At 40.3% G+C, this 15,379-nt stretch overlaps 1 protein-coding gene across 1 annotated transcript; it reads right to left on the reverse strand.

Annotated features, from left to right (window-relative positions):
* Nucleotides 1-4,884: 4,884 nt before the first annotated feature.
* On the reverse strand, nucleotides 4,885-15,095 carry DMRT3 (doublesex and mab-3 related transcription factor 3). Its single transcript, XM_073652560.1, has 2 exons — nucleotides 14,380-15,095; nucleotides 4,885-6,512 (listed from the first exon to the last, which is right to left on the reverse strand). Exons 1-2 carry the CDS (start codon nucleotides 14,774-14,776, stop codon nucleotides 5,560-5,562), a joined length of 1,350 nt encoding a protein of 449 aa, XP_073508661.1. The 5' UTR covers nucleotides 14,777-15,095; the 3' UTR covers nucleotides 4,885-5,559.
* Nucleotides 15,096-15,379: the final 284 nt, after the last annotated feature.

Genomic DNA, 15,379 nt, shown 5'->3' on the forward strand with positions numbered 1-15,379 from the left:
TCTAATCCCCAATCCTGGTATGCATGGCCTCCTCATCCCCAATCCTGGTATGTATGGCCCCCTCAGACCCAATCCTGGTATGTATGGCACCCCTCATCCCCCAATCCTGGTATGTATAGAGCTCCTCATCCCCCAATCCTGGTATGTATAGCACCCCTCATCCCCCAATCCTGGTATGTATAGCACCCCTCATCCCCCAATCCTGGTATGTATGGCACTCCTCATCCCCCAATCCTGATACGTATGGCATCCCTCATCTCCCAATCCTGGTATGTATGGCCCCATCAGTGCACACATAAATAAATAAACACTTATACTCACCTTCCTTCCTCACTTCTGCTCCAGCGCTGCATCCTGTTCTGCTGCAGCAGCTCATGTCAGCATCTAAGCAGCACATAGCATCACTGCCATGCGCTGTCAGATGCAGATGTGAGCTGCTGGCATATTCACTCCTCTCCACGCCGGGACTATGGGCAGGGAGAAGAGTGAATATGCATTCTCTTTAGTATTCACTCTTCTCCACGCCAATGGCAGTGGCGAAGAGGGAAAATTAATTTCCCTTTAGCAGCGGGCACACGTGGTAGCTGCAGCAGCCGGCTACTGCGTGTGCCTCGCTCCTCCACCGCCGCAACCCCCCCTTCACTATCCATCAACGGAATTTCAATAAATTCGAGTATATACCCGAGTATAACCATAGGGGGGCTTTTTCAGCACAAAAAATGGGCTGAAAAGCTCGGCTTATACTCGAATATATACGGTATTTGTTTACATTAATGTATGACTTAATATTGAGCACAATTAAGTATGCTGACATCCCTCTATATACAGTATGAGCCCCCACATAGCCCCATACATACAGTTTGAGCCCCACATAGCCCTCTACATACAGTACGAGCCCCCACATAATCCCCCTATATACAGGATGAGTCCCTATATAGCTGCCTATATACAGTATAAACCCCACATAGCTCCCTATGTACAGTATGAGACCCCATAGCCCTCTACATACAGTACGAGCCCCCACATAATCCCCTATATACAGGATGAGTCCCCATATAGCTGCCTATATACAGTATAAACCCCACATAGCTTCCTGTGTACAATATGAGACCCCATATAGCCTCCTAGATACAGTATGAGCCCCCATTTAGATCCCTAGATACAGTGTCAGGCCACACATAGCCATCTATATACAGTATGAGGCCACACGTAGCTTCCTATATCCAGTATGAGGCCACACGTAGCTCCCTAGATCCAGTATGAGGCCGCATGTAGCTCCCTAGATCCAGTATGAGGCCGCACGTAGCTCCCTGGATACTGTAAGAGGCCGCACGTAGCTCCCTAGATCCAGTATGAGGCCGCATGTAGCTCCCTAGATCCAGTATGAGGCTGCACGTAACTCCCTAGGTACAGTATGAGGCCGCACGTAGCTCCCTAGGTACAGCATGAAGCCGCACGTAGCTCCCTAGTTACAGCATTAGGCCGAACGTAGCTCCCTAGGTACAGCATGAAGCCACATGTAGCTCCCTAGGTATAGTATGAGGCAGCATGTAGATCCCTAGGTACAGCATGAAGCCGCACGTAGCTCCCTAGGTAAAGCATGAGGCCACACGTAGCTCCCTAGGTACAGCATGAAGACGCACGTAGCTCCCTAGGTACAGCATGAAGCCGCATGTAGCTCCCTAGGTACAGTATGAGGCAGCACGTAGTTCCCTAGGTACAGCATGAAGCCGCACCTAGCTTCCTAAGTACAGCATGAGGCCACACGTAGCTCCCTAGGTACAGCATGAGGCCGCACACAGCTCCCTAGGTACAGCATGAGGCCATACTTAGCTCCCTAGGTACAACATGAGGCCACACTTAGTTCCCTAGGTACAGCATGAGGCCGCACGTAGCTCCCTAGGAACAGCATGAGGCCAACGTAGCTCCCTAAGTACAGCATGAAGCCGCACGTAGCTCCCTAGGTACAGTATGAGGCAGCATGTAGTTCCCTAGGTACAGCATGAAGCCGCATGTAGCTTCCTAAGAACAGCATAATTCCACACGTAGCTCCCTAGGTACAGCATGAGGCCGCACGTAGCTCCCTAGGTACAGCATGAGGCAGCATTTAGCGCTCCCTAGGTACAACATGAGGCCACACGTAGCTACCTAGGTATAGCATGAATCCGCATGTAGCTCCCTAGGTACAGCATGAGGCTTAACATAGTTCCCTGGGTACAGCATGAAGCCGCACTTAGCTTCATAAGTACAGCATGAGGCCACACGTAGCTCCCTAGGTACAGCATGAGGCCGCAAGTAGCTCCCTAGGTACAGCATGAGGCTACACGTAGCTCCCTAGGTACAGCATGAGGCGTACTTAGCTCCCTAGGTACAACATGAGGCCACACGTAGCTCCCTAAGTACAGCATGAGGCCGCACGTAGCTCCCTAGGTACAGCATGAGGCCGCACGTAGCTCCCTAAGTACAGCATGAGGCTGCTCGTAGCTCCCTAGGTACAGCATGGGGCCGCTTGTAGCACCCTAGGTACAGCATGAGGCTGCACGTAGCTCCGTAGGTACAGCATGAGGCCGCACATAGCTTCCTAGGTACAGCATGAGGCTGCACGTAGCTCTATAGGTACAGTATGAGCCCCCATATAGCCTCCTAGATACAGTATGAGCACCCATTTAGATCCCTAGATACAGTGTGAGGCCGCACATAGCCATCTATATACAGTATGAGGCCGCACGTAGCTCCCTAGGTCCAGTATGAGGCCGCACGTAGCTCACTAGATTCAGTATGAAGCTGCACGTAGCTCCCTAGATCCAGTATGAGGCCGCACGCAGCTCCCTAGATCCAGTAAGAAGCCGCACGTAACTCCCTAGGTACAGTATGAGGCCTCACGTAGCTCCCTAGGTACAGTATGAAGCCGCACGTAGCTCCCTAGGTACAGCATGAGGCCGCATGTAGCTCCCTAGGTACAGCATGAAGCCGCACGTAGCTCCCTAGGTACAGTATGAGGCCGCACGTAGCTCCCTAGGTACAGCATGAAGCCGTACATAGCTTCCTAAGTACAGCATGAGGCCACACGTAGCTCCCTAGGTACAGCATGAGGCCACATGTAGCTCCCTAGTGTGACAGAGTCACTGGTGTTATATGCGAGAGGAGGTACAGTACAGACCAAAAGTTTGGACACACCTTCTCATTTAAAGATTTTTCTGTATTTTCATGACTATGAAAATTGTACATTCACACTGAAGGCATCACAACTATGAATTAACACATGTGGAATTGTATACTTATCAAAAAAGCGTGAAACAACTGAAAATATGTCTTATATTCTAGGTTCTTCAAAGTAGCAACCTTTTGCTTTGATGACTGCTTTGCACACTCTTGGCATTCTCTTGATGAGCTTCAAGAGGTAGTCATGGGAAATGGTTTTCACTTCACAGGTGTGCTCTGTCAGGTTTAATAAGTGGGATTTCTTGCCTTATAAATGGGGTTGGGACCATCAGTTGTGTTGTGCAGAAGTCAGGTGGATACACAGCTGATAGTACTACTGAATAGAATTTGTATTATGGCAAGAAAAAAGCAGCTAAGTAAAGAAAAACGAGTGGCCATCATTACTTTAAGAAATGAAGGTCAGTCAGTCCGAAAAATTGGGCAAACTTTGAAAGTGTCCCCAAGTGCAGTTGCAAAAACCATCAAGCGCTACAAAGAAACTGGCTCACATGAGGACCGCCCCAGGAAAGGAAGACCAAGAGTCACCTCTGTTTCTGAGGATAAGTTTATCCGAGTCACCAGCCTCAGAAATCGCAGGTTAACAGCAGCTCAGATTAGAGACCAGGTCAATGCCACACAGAGTTCTAGCAGCAGACACATCTCTTCAACAACTGTTAAGAGGAGACTTTGTGCAGCAGGCCTTCATGGTAAAATAGCTGCTAGGAAACCACTGCTAAGGACAGGCAACAAGCAGAAGAGACTTGTTTGGGCTAAAGAACACAAGGAATGGACATTAGACCAGTGTAAATCTGTGCTTTGGTCTGATGAGTCCAAATTTGAGATCTTTGGTTCCAACCACCGTGTCTTTGTGCGACGCAGAAAAGGTGAACGGATGGATTCTACATGCCTGGTTCCCACCGTGAAGCATGGAGGAGGAGGTGTGATGGTGTGGGGGTGCTTTGCTGGTGACACTGTTGGAGATTTATTCAAAATTGAAGGCATACTGAACCAGCATGGCTACCACAGCATCTTGCAGAGGCATGCTATTCCATCTGGTTTGCGTTTAGTTGGACCATCATTTATTTTTCAACAGGACAATGACCCCAAACACACCTCCAGGCTGTGTAAGGACTATTTGACCAAGAAGGAGAGTGATGGGGTGCTACGCCAGATGACCTGGCCTCCACAGTCACCAGACCTGAACCCAATCGAGATGGTTTGGGGTGAGCTGGATCGCAGAGTGAAGGCAAAAGGGCCAACAAGTGCTAAGCATCTCTGGGAACTCCTTAAAGATTGTTGGAAGACCATTTCCGGTAACTACCTCTTCAAGCTCATCAAGAGAATGCCAAGAGTGTGCAAAGCAGTCATCAAAGCAAAAGGTGGCTACTTTGAAGAACCTAGAATATAAGATGATGAAGATGGTGATGAAGTAAAGCTCCATAGAGTGTACTTAAATACTGTAAAATATATAATACTAATGTAAACATAGTCAATATAAACAAAATGTTAAAAAATAAGATGATTTATGCTTATTATTCCCCGGTAATAGTCATGTGTTACTTACCTGCTGTATCTAGTAATTGCACTAGCTATGTCTGGGTTTGGACTATTCTTCCAACTTGCCTCTCATAAAAAGTCTATATATTTCCCATGAATATATTTTTATATGTTTTGGGACCACACTTTTATTTCCAAATTAATTTTATTTAAACACACAAAAAAAGAAAATTAAATGTAAATATAGTGTGAGCACATTCCACCTGTTTCCCTGAATACACTTGTGGAGTGATCGAGTCTCCCAGCATGCAGATGGCTTGTTCATGACATTACACTAATTTCATTTGACAAACTACAAGTATAAATGACATGCTCATCATCATTTTTATTTCAGCTACAATCCTTAGCATGCTACATTAACCTGACAATGTTTAATCCTGGGCTCATTTAACAATACATTTCATGTAGTTCACATACTGTGTTTAATATTAGATTATCATCACATATGGTCATTTCTCTTGAACAGAGTATGGATATCTGCAAAATTCACATATTTAACTTCTGTCTCTGACTCTTAAAATTTATTAGCGATCTCTTAATACTTAGAGACTATAATGCATGACGCTTAATTTCAGCTATATGTATTTGACCCTTGTAAAAAGCAGAATACAATACATAGATCTTCAGTCTCATATTCTATCAGGCTGGTGGTCTAGCCAAACATTATTTACAGTCCCACTGTGAGAACAATAATATACAGTATACACTATTTATTGCTTCCACAAGTGCAATGAATATTGGTCTATTAAATAAAAGATGTCTTCCACTCTCCTATACCAGTCTGTGTACAATTATCATCTGTTAGGAAGAACTGTCAAGCATTCGAGAGTCAGCAGAATCTGATCTTTCCTCATAGTCTTCCTCTGTGTAAATGGGCTGTTTTACTACTATTGAACAGTTGTCCTCAGAGCCTGGGATTCTAGGATCTTCAGGGGCTCTAGGGGGAAGGACAGGTGAGCTCCTGAAGACACTAGAGGAATTTCCAGAAAAAGGACTGACATATTGAGATCTAAGTTGGTATTGTTGTTGCAATGTCATTGTGTTCCATAGAGTGACATCATTGGGCAGGAAGGGGCTGGACTGGTTCCTTGCTAAAGTGTTCCTCAATAGTAGTGGATACCTGGGTGGTTGTGGAAACGGATGTTGTAAGGGCACAGCTAGTGGATTTGGAACCACATTGTTAGAATCTGCTGAGAAACACAGAGTATCTGGAACTCTGAAGGCTGATCCCACTGACCATTTGGAGGAGGTCAATGGGTATGAGCCAAGAGTGTGCTGAAAAAGGTGACCATTAGAAGGTAACATAATGCTATCTGGATCAGTTGCAGTTCTCTCTCCAGTCACAGAAGATCTGCTTGATAGAAGGACTTCTACAGCCCCGACAAGGTCACCGCCACATCCTTTTAAGATAAGTTCTAACACAGTAGGTTTCTGGCTTGGAAATATCTTCTTAAGGACCTCAAGTGGAGGTCTATTGGACTTCAGGCTAAATGGCAAAGATACTGTGCCAGAAGAGCCCTCAATAATAAGATGACTGTGCTCTGGTTGGTACTTGGGGCTATCTGATGTGCTTTCAGCACTACTGCAATTTTTTTGTGAAGGATAGCCTGACTCATCCACTGACACCACCTCAGGGCTTTCTGGCGAACAGCAAGGCTTCACGTCTGGGGGAGACCGTTGATCTATATCTTTGTCACTGTAGCTTTCACCATTTTCAGTTCCACTGCTGTCACCTAATCTTTCCTCTGACAGATCTGAAAAACCAGGGAATATTAAAAAAAAAAAACATTTGATTTATATAGAAACATATATGATCCACTATTTAGTATCATTGTCTATATGTAACCAAGCTGACCTGCAATTTTGAATATATTAAATTGTCCCATGTACAATAACATTAGAACAGGTGAGAACTGATAACAAATTATAAAGTCCAAAGAGTTCATGACTGAGCCAATTTACAAAAAAATTACAAATATTGATGTCCAAAACACCAGACATTAAAAGAGAAAGCAACTTCTATCTTCATTCATTCTCACCAGATAGAACAGGGACATAACCCCTTTTGTTGAGTTGGGTGCAGGTCCTAGAGGTAAAACCAGTATCTACCATGGTTCTTAAAATATTTTTCAGATCATACAAATCATAATTGCATCTATACTATTATCTCTAACAACTTTTTTTTTCTCACACAGTAATAGATATATCCCAAAAAAGTGGATTTTTTTGCTTCCTTTGAAATTTACACATACTGTATATATAATTACAATAGATATATATGTACAGTATAGACCAAAAGTTTGGACACACCTTCTCATTTAAAGATTTTTCTGTATTTTCATGACTATGAAAATTGTACATTCACACTGAAGGCATCAAAACTATGAATTAACACATGTGGAATTATATACTTAACAAAAAAGTGTGAAACAACTGAAAATATGTCTTATATTCTAGGTTCTTCAAAGTAGCCACCTTTTGCTTTGATGACTGCTTTGCACACTCTTGGCATTCTCTTGATGAGCTTCAAGTGGTAGTCACTGGAAATGGTCTTCCAACAATCTTGAAGGAGTTCCCAGAGATGCTTACCACTTTTTGGCCCTTTTGCCTTCCCTCTGCAGTCCAGCTCACCCCAAACCATCTCGATTCAGGTCTGGTGACTGTGGAGGCCAGGTCATCTGGTGTAGCACCCCATCACTCTACTTCTTGGTCAACTAGCCCTTACACAGCCTGGAGGTGTGTTTGGGGTCATTGTCCTGTTGAAAAATAAATGATGGTCCAACTAAACGCAAACCAGATGGAATAGCATGCTGCTGCAAAATGCTGTGGTAGCCATGCTGGTTCAAGTATGCCTTCAATTTTGAATTAATCCCCAACAGTGTCACCAGTAAAGCACCCCCACACCATCACACCTCCTCCTCCATGCTTCACCGTGGGAACTAGGCATGTAGAGTCCATCCGTTCACCTTTTCTGTGTCGCACAAAGACACGGTGGTTGGAACCAATGATCTCATATTTGGACTCATCAGACCAAAGCACAGATTTCCACTGGTCTAATGTCCATTCCTTGTGTTCTTTAGCCCAAACAAGTCTCTTCTGCTTGTTGCCTGTCCTTAGCAGTGGTTTCCTAGCAGCTATTTTACCATGAAGGCCTGCTGCACAAAGTCGTCTCCTCTTAACAGTTGTTGTAGAGATGAGTCTGCTGCTAGAACTCTGTGTGGCATTGACCTGGTCTCTAATCTGAGCTGCTGTTAACCTGCGATTTCTGAGGCTGGTGACTCAGATAAACTTATCCTCAGAAGCAGAGGTGACTCTTGGTCTTCCTTTCCTGGGGCGGTCCTCATGTGAGCCAGTTTCTTTGTAGCGCTTGATGGTTTTTGCAACTGCACTTGGGGACACTTTCAAAGTTTGCCCAATTTTTCGGACTGACTGACCTTCATTTCTTAAAGTAATGATGGCCACTCATTTTTCTTTACTTAGCTGCCTTTTTCTTGCCATAATACAAATTCTAACAGTCTATTCAGTAGGACTATCAGCTGTGTATCCACCAGACTTCTGCACAACACAACTGATGGTCCCAACCCCATTTATAAGGCAAGAAATCCCACTTATTAGACCTGACAGGGCACACCTGTGAAGTGAAAACCATTTCCGGTGACTACCTCTTAAAGCTCATCAAGAGAATGCCAAGAGTGTGCAAAGCAGTCATCATCAAAGCAAAAGGTGGCTACTTTGAAGAACCTAGAATATAAGACATATTTTCAGTTGTTTCACACTTTTTTGTTAAGTATATAATTCCACATGTGTTAATTCATAGTTTTGATGCCTTCAGTGTGAATGTACAATTTTCAAAGTCATGAAAATACAGAAAAATCTTTAAATGAGAAGGTGTGTCCAAACTTTTGGTCTGTACTGTACATAGATAGATAATAGATATAAACAGATAGAGATAAATAGATAACTAGATGAAAAGATATAGATAGATAGATAGATAGATAGATAGATAGATAGATAGATAGATAGATAGATAGATAGATAGATAGATAGACCGAAACATTGCTGAGCCCCAGTGGGCGATTAAATCACTTTTTTTCTTTAATTTTTTACATAGATAGATAATTTATGTTTCACTATCTCATATTTATTTCACTTTTGTTGTCTTAAAATTAATAGAATAATATTCTTCTTAGTTTTTTTTTTCAATTGTTTTTTTTCAATGCATTCTGGTTTTTGTTACTAACCGTCAAAAATATTGCCAAAAGAGAGGTTTAAATTCACACATATTTTTTTTTCTTCAACATAAAAAAATGGACCAATATTAACCATAGTGCTGGATCTGATTTTTAAACCATTTTTCGATCCATGGGTCCATGTCTACCATCTGTATGTCATCAGTGTTACTTTAATGAGTAAAATATAGCTTTTGGAGGTTTCCTATGCTTCCCCTAGTATTAGTCAGTGAAAAATGGACAGTACATGGAAGCAACATGGGTGCAGCATGGTGGTTTAGTGGTTAACACTGTACACTGGGGTGCTGGGTTCAAATCCCACCAAGGACAACATCTGCAAGGAGTTTGTATGTTCTCCCCATGTTTGCGTGGGTTTCCTCCAGGTTCTCCGGTTTCCTCCCTCACACCAAAGACATACTGATAGGGTCTAGATTGTGAGCCCCAATGTAGACAGTGATGATGATGTAAAGAGCTGCGGAATTAATGGCGCTATATAAGTGAGTAAAATAAATGGGTGGAATCTATGGATGGGTCTGCATTTTTTAGATGAATTTGACCCACAATCCTTGTTTTCTTTTTTTTTTGCAGTGCATCCATCATAAAAAAACAACATGTGAAAATGAATTAAAATGAGTATGTGTTCTTGCTGCAGAAAAAAAAGAAATAGAACACGCATGTGTAAACTTGACATATGAATGAGGTCTAAGGCTGGAATCACAATCCTATGTGCAGTTATTGATGCAGCTGTTTTTAGTGTTTTTAGAAGGATTGAAAAAATATAAAGGAATTCTGAGTATACTTCTGGTTTTGGCTTAAAATGCTGCATGTAAAATGACAAACTATGTGTATCTCAGCCTTTACTTTCAACTAACTTTATTTATAAACACCTAAAGCATAAACGGTGCTTGTAGTTCACATGAACGTAAAAAATTGTCTGATTTTTATCAAGAAAAAATGAATGATTTTTCATCTTTATTGTCATTTGTATGGCATCTGTTTTAATACAACAGCAGTTGTTAAAATTTACAAGACCAAATACAGTTTCCTATGTTAAAGGAATTGCATTGTACCAGTAAAAATCGGATGCTGTATGACTGATCTGTTTGGGATCCGATGTTTTTTAATGCACCCATAGACTTGAACAGGGAAGTCGCATCCAAAATGTGGAAACAAATAACAAATAGTACATGCTACGAATTTTTCACGCGCACATTCGATCCATGTGAAAAAAAAAAAAAAGGTAATTCAAATAGCCCTGTTGAATGACATTGATCTGAGTGCTGTGAGTTTTTTCCACGGACAGCTCCTGAACCGATAATGCAGTTGTGTGAATGTAGCCTAAACAATACATAAAAATGTAATACCACCATGGTAAGGGGCTCTCACAAACAGCATTTTGAAGAGTTTTTCCTGCCATTGATGTTCTTAATGGCTGTTTATTTTATGATTTATTTATTTATTTATTTATTTTCAAAAATTCTGCAGCCAATTGTTACTTTAAAGTCTATAGCAATTCACTGAAAAGTCTACATACACAGCCTCCCTTTTTTAGCTCTTAGTCTCCTTCAGTTTTTGTCTTTTAAAAAAAAAAACAGCCTTCTTGGAGTGTAATTTCTTTTCTGGCTCCTTTTCCCATAGTTTTCTGTCTGGGTCCTAAAAAATACATGTTACACAAGTAACAAAATAAAAATGCCGCCAAAGCATTTGTAAAAACCTATAAAAAAAAAAAAACACTTAAAATTTATGGCATTTTCCAAGCATTTTAAAAAAACTGAAAACAATTTGTGTGAATCCAGCATATATAGAAGACTAGCTACAACATATTAGCTATAAAACTGTGCATGCTGAATACTCCACTGTATAAGCACATTTACGTTGCTGTATGTTTTTTCATATGTTAATAGTAGCAATAATATGTCTAATATAAAATTGTTACATAATTATTTGCACATATCCAATCATAAAAAAAAGAAATCTGATTTAATAGATAGACAGATAGATAACTAGATGAAAAGAGATAGATAGATAGATAGATAGATAGATAGATAGATAAATAGAAAGATAGATAGATGTATCACTATCTCCTATTGCTTCTAGTTTTTCTGTTTTAAAATTAATAAAATAATATTTTCATTAGTTTATGTTTGTTTTTTAAGTACATTCTGTTTTTGTTACTAAATAGATAACTAGATAGATAGATATACAGATATATAAATAGGGGGATAGATTGATAGATAGATAGATATAGATACATAGATAGATAAATAATAGATAGATATGGGATATAGATAGATAGATAAATAAATAGATAGATAGATAGATAGATAGATAGATATAGATAAATAGATAGATACTGTGGATATGGGATAGATAGATAGATAGATAGATAGATAGATAGATAGATAGATAGATAGATAGATATGGGATAGATAGATAGATAGATAGATAGATAGATAGATAGATATGGGATAGATAGATAGATAGATAAATAGACCTATTTTTGTGTCTTTCAATGTTAGTTAATTAGTTTTAAACTGAACCTTTTTAATCTAATTGACCCCACATATATAATTCTATTTCTAAAAAGACACTCTCTACAATCTATATAACAATATTATAAAATAGTTAATTGTTGAATATATTTATTTAGGTTCCAGTTCCCTCTATAGATAAATACATGTGCCATAATATATTGGAAACATCGGTTTAGTATAGGTATCTAGTAGCAAAAGAGGTGGGTGAATGGGTAGCTCGGTGGGAATAGGTTCTCAGCAGTCTGTCAGTGCTAGGTACGTAGAGGTGGAAGCAGGATGGTACATTTGTCACTGAGGAGGGGGCATTGCTCCATTGTAAGTGCCGCTATGTATTCTATAGATGCAACATCCGGTGGAGATTGTATGTAAATGCTGAGAAGTGACTTTCCTTTTCCTGCAGACAATTAGGATAAAATAAGCTGATTACTGCCTGCATATTACAGCAGTGTAGTCCGCACACAGAGGAAGATGCTGTATAGGGAGGATGACACTTCTAGAAAGTTACCAAATAACCTGCCAGCTACACATCTAACAACCCTAGAAACTGCATGTATATTACTGCATTTTAATTCCTTCTTGTTTAGATATACATTATATTACATCAAGCCTATATATATATATATTTAGCAATATATAGCTATATAAAGAAACAGACAAAAGAATAATAGATAGATAATAGATAGCTAGATATATACATAGATAGATAGATAATAGATAGATAGATAGATAGATAGATAATATATAGATTATAAATAAATAGATAGTTAAATAGCTACATATCTATCCATGACTAAATATCTTTTACATAATTCACAAACTGCTTGTATAAATAGGAGCAGTCGTTTTCCTGCAGGGATCTGGAGTGGATCACCCGGTCTCTATAAAGGAGGATGCTCAGAATAAAGTTCTGCAGTAACTTGACCCCCCTCACTGGTGACATGTTTTGGCACAACTTGAGGCTATACTTGATTTCCTTCTTGAGCAATTTTACACGCTTCACTACTTGTCTCCTTCATCTAAGCTGAAAAGTGGCCTGGGGGGTTTCAATAAATAATAATGTGATAAACCGCATAAGCAGCAACTGACAACAAATTTATTATTACAGTGTTTAGACATATAATTGTTTCTACATATTGCAGCCAGCACTATGTGCTTTGACCATCTTGACTGGTAGCTGCCAAGTGTGCGCATAGGAAATGCCACTTATCATTGGCATAACTACTCACTGGCACATGAAGAGAACAAGCAGTGCAGGATGTGATGCCAATGAAAATGACCATGGCTGTTCATGGAAGCGGAATATAAAGAAAAGTTTACTCTATTCAACTCTGGTTGATGATGGTCTTAGTAGCAGCAAGAATATTATTATTAATTAGCATTTATATTGTTATTGTGACTCAATTATAATAGATTAAATTAAAAGCAAAGTTACTAAACATTGCAGTGTAATAAATTTCTCTCAATTTAGCTGAAGTCAGATAGTATAAGTGGTATACAAAATAAAGCCATCACATTTAGGACTTGTGGGAACCTTAGGGGATTGTTTAAGTTTCTGCATTGCTTATGTATCTATCTATCTATCTATCTATCTATCTATCTATCTGTATAAGTGCAAAAATGGAGGCACCATACAAAGTAGAATAAAGTAATAAGGTTTAATAGCCCATGTGGCAACGTTTCGGTCCAAAATTGTGGACCTGTCTGCTGCCTCCATTTTGGCATGGATATCTAAAGGACTGGTATGTACCCGGGGGGCTTTTTTTGCACCAAAAACATAATTTTTGTGCTGTTTCCTATTTTTTGATTTTATATATATATATATATATATATATATATATATATATATATATATATATATATATGAAGAAAAGAAATAAGAGCAGCACAAGCAAACAGTAGTTTAAATGGTTGGGTGCCCATCCATTAGGTAAACACCAAGCCTTCTTGTATAATGAAAAAATAGCAGAGACAGCACTCCAAAAATAGGTGGTTTATTTAGCTCAACAAGAGCTATGGCAACGTTTCGGCTCGGACACGAGCTTTTCTCAAGCAAAATATATATATATATATGTATATATATATACATATATATATTGATATGGGATAGATAGATAGATAGATAGATAGATAGATAGATAGATAGATAGATCTTGATCAGTATATTATCTCAGTTTCCAAAGGTAATTTAATGATTTCTTACCTTTGCCGGTAATACGGCCATAGCAGCACTTGTGATCTTATTATGCTTATCAGTATTATATCGTTTGTTATTAGTAGCATGCGTATTTATAATTACTGTAGCCGTATTTAGTCTTACTATTCTATTATTACTGCTATATTTCATATTGACATCATTAATATGAATGGATTAGAATATAATGTTTATTAATGATAAGGATTGTTACTAAACATTTCCGGGGAAAAAATCATAGCTAATAAATATTTCTAGTGTGATAAAAAGTATGCAGACTTAAGACATTTAAGACTTTTCATTTAAATATTTTAGGGGAATATTTGTTTATCTTTCTTTTCTACTGCTAAAAAGATAAATGAAAGAAAAAAAAAAAAGACAGAAAGAAAACGTATGCATTCTGCTTGTTTTCACAGCTTCTTCTTGGTACACTTAGCTGAAAAGCCTCCACCTGTACAGACAAAAAGTTGATCATATAAGGTGTATGTGTAATTAATAATTGCCATTAATAGAATCGCTTTAGGCCTTTTCTTCTTTATTTTAGGTTATGTATCATCATTACTTTCTAGTACTATTCAGTCATTTTTAATATTTGTGGCCCTATATTCCCTGCCACTAAATGTAAAGAGATGAGTGAAAAAGGCATTATGCTCCTGGCTGTACCCACCTGTCTTCCCTGGCATCTGCATGGTAGAGGACGGCTCCTGGGTCCACCTGATGGTCATCTCTCCAGACCTGGATGCTGGCTGACTAGTGTCGGCTGGTAAGGTAACTGGCAGGCCTGGTATAGGTCTTAGGGTGTCTGGTATGAGGCTCTCCAGGCTCTCGTTGGCCTGCTGCCTCCTGAGGGCCACCTGTGCCGCCATCACCCGCTGCCTTTCAATGATCAGGATGCATTTCTCACAAGTACAGTCCTTGAAGCGGCAGTAGCGCTTGTGGCCCTTGAGCCAAGAGCGGACTCCGTGGTTTCTACATCGGGCACACTTTGGGGTCCTCTTTAATGGAGCTTGAGGCTGTGACACTGGACCCCCCATGTATAGGTAGGGAGAGCCGTAACCATTCATTATCTTGCAGGTGACACCAGGCTTGGACTTCTGTGGCTATAGAAGTCCTGTCCTCAGGAGGTGTTGGGTGGTGATGACTCCTTCTTGGACGCGGGGGATGCTGCAGGATACAACACCCTGGGTATCTTGCTTACTAATACCCTCCTGCCTGGGCACAGTCCTACATCCTGAGCTCTGCTCCTCTCTGCTGGAAGTCCAGTCCTTTATCTCCAGATGATGTCCTCCCAGCAGGACCACGCGTGGTGCTGAAACCTAGTGCACAGGAGTATTAGAATACCAGGCTGCTGCTGTCTGGCACTGTACTGTCCATGCTGTGTGAGTGTGTGCATGAGATGGTGAGGGTTTAGGTGGCAGCTCTTCCCCTCCTCTAATGTCTCCGCCTCTCCTAATCCTCCTCTGTAGCATAATCCCACATACAGAACCTCATCACAGTCTGTCACCCATTCTCCAACGGCAGCCCTTTATGGTCAGCTTTCATCCATCCAGTGTGCATGTCATCCTTTACCACAAGTGTTACACCTGAGGGCTATAATGCTGCTATAATGGTGATTATTTACTCTCCCTATTTATTCTGTTAGTGGAATAGTGTCTATTCCTTCATAT

The sequence above is a fragment of the Phyllobates terribilis genome, unplaced genomic scaffold (assembly GCF_046119375.1).
Source record: "Phyllobates terribilis strain yellow unplaced genomic scaffold, ASM4611937v1 Scaffold_1__5_contigs__length_1240528914, whole genome shotgun sequence".
NCBI lineage: Eukaryota > Metazoa > Chordata > Amphibia > Anura > Dendrobatidae > Phyllobates > Phyllobates terribilis.

Coding starts and splice junctions, on each gene's coding strand:
- DMRT3 (XM_073652560.1), bottom strand. CDS start 14,776: ATGAATGGTTACGGCTCTCCCTACCTATACATGGGGGGTCCAGTGTCA. Junction 6,513..14,379: donor GCAGATGCCAGGGAAGACAG/GTGGGTACAGCC, acceptor CTGGTTTTTCAG/ATCTGTCAGAGGAAAGATTA.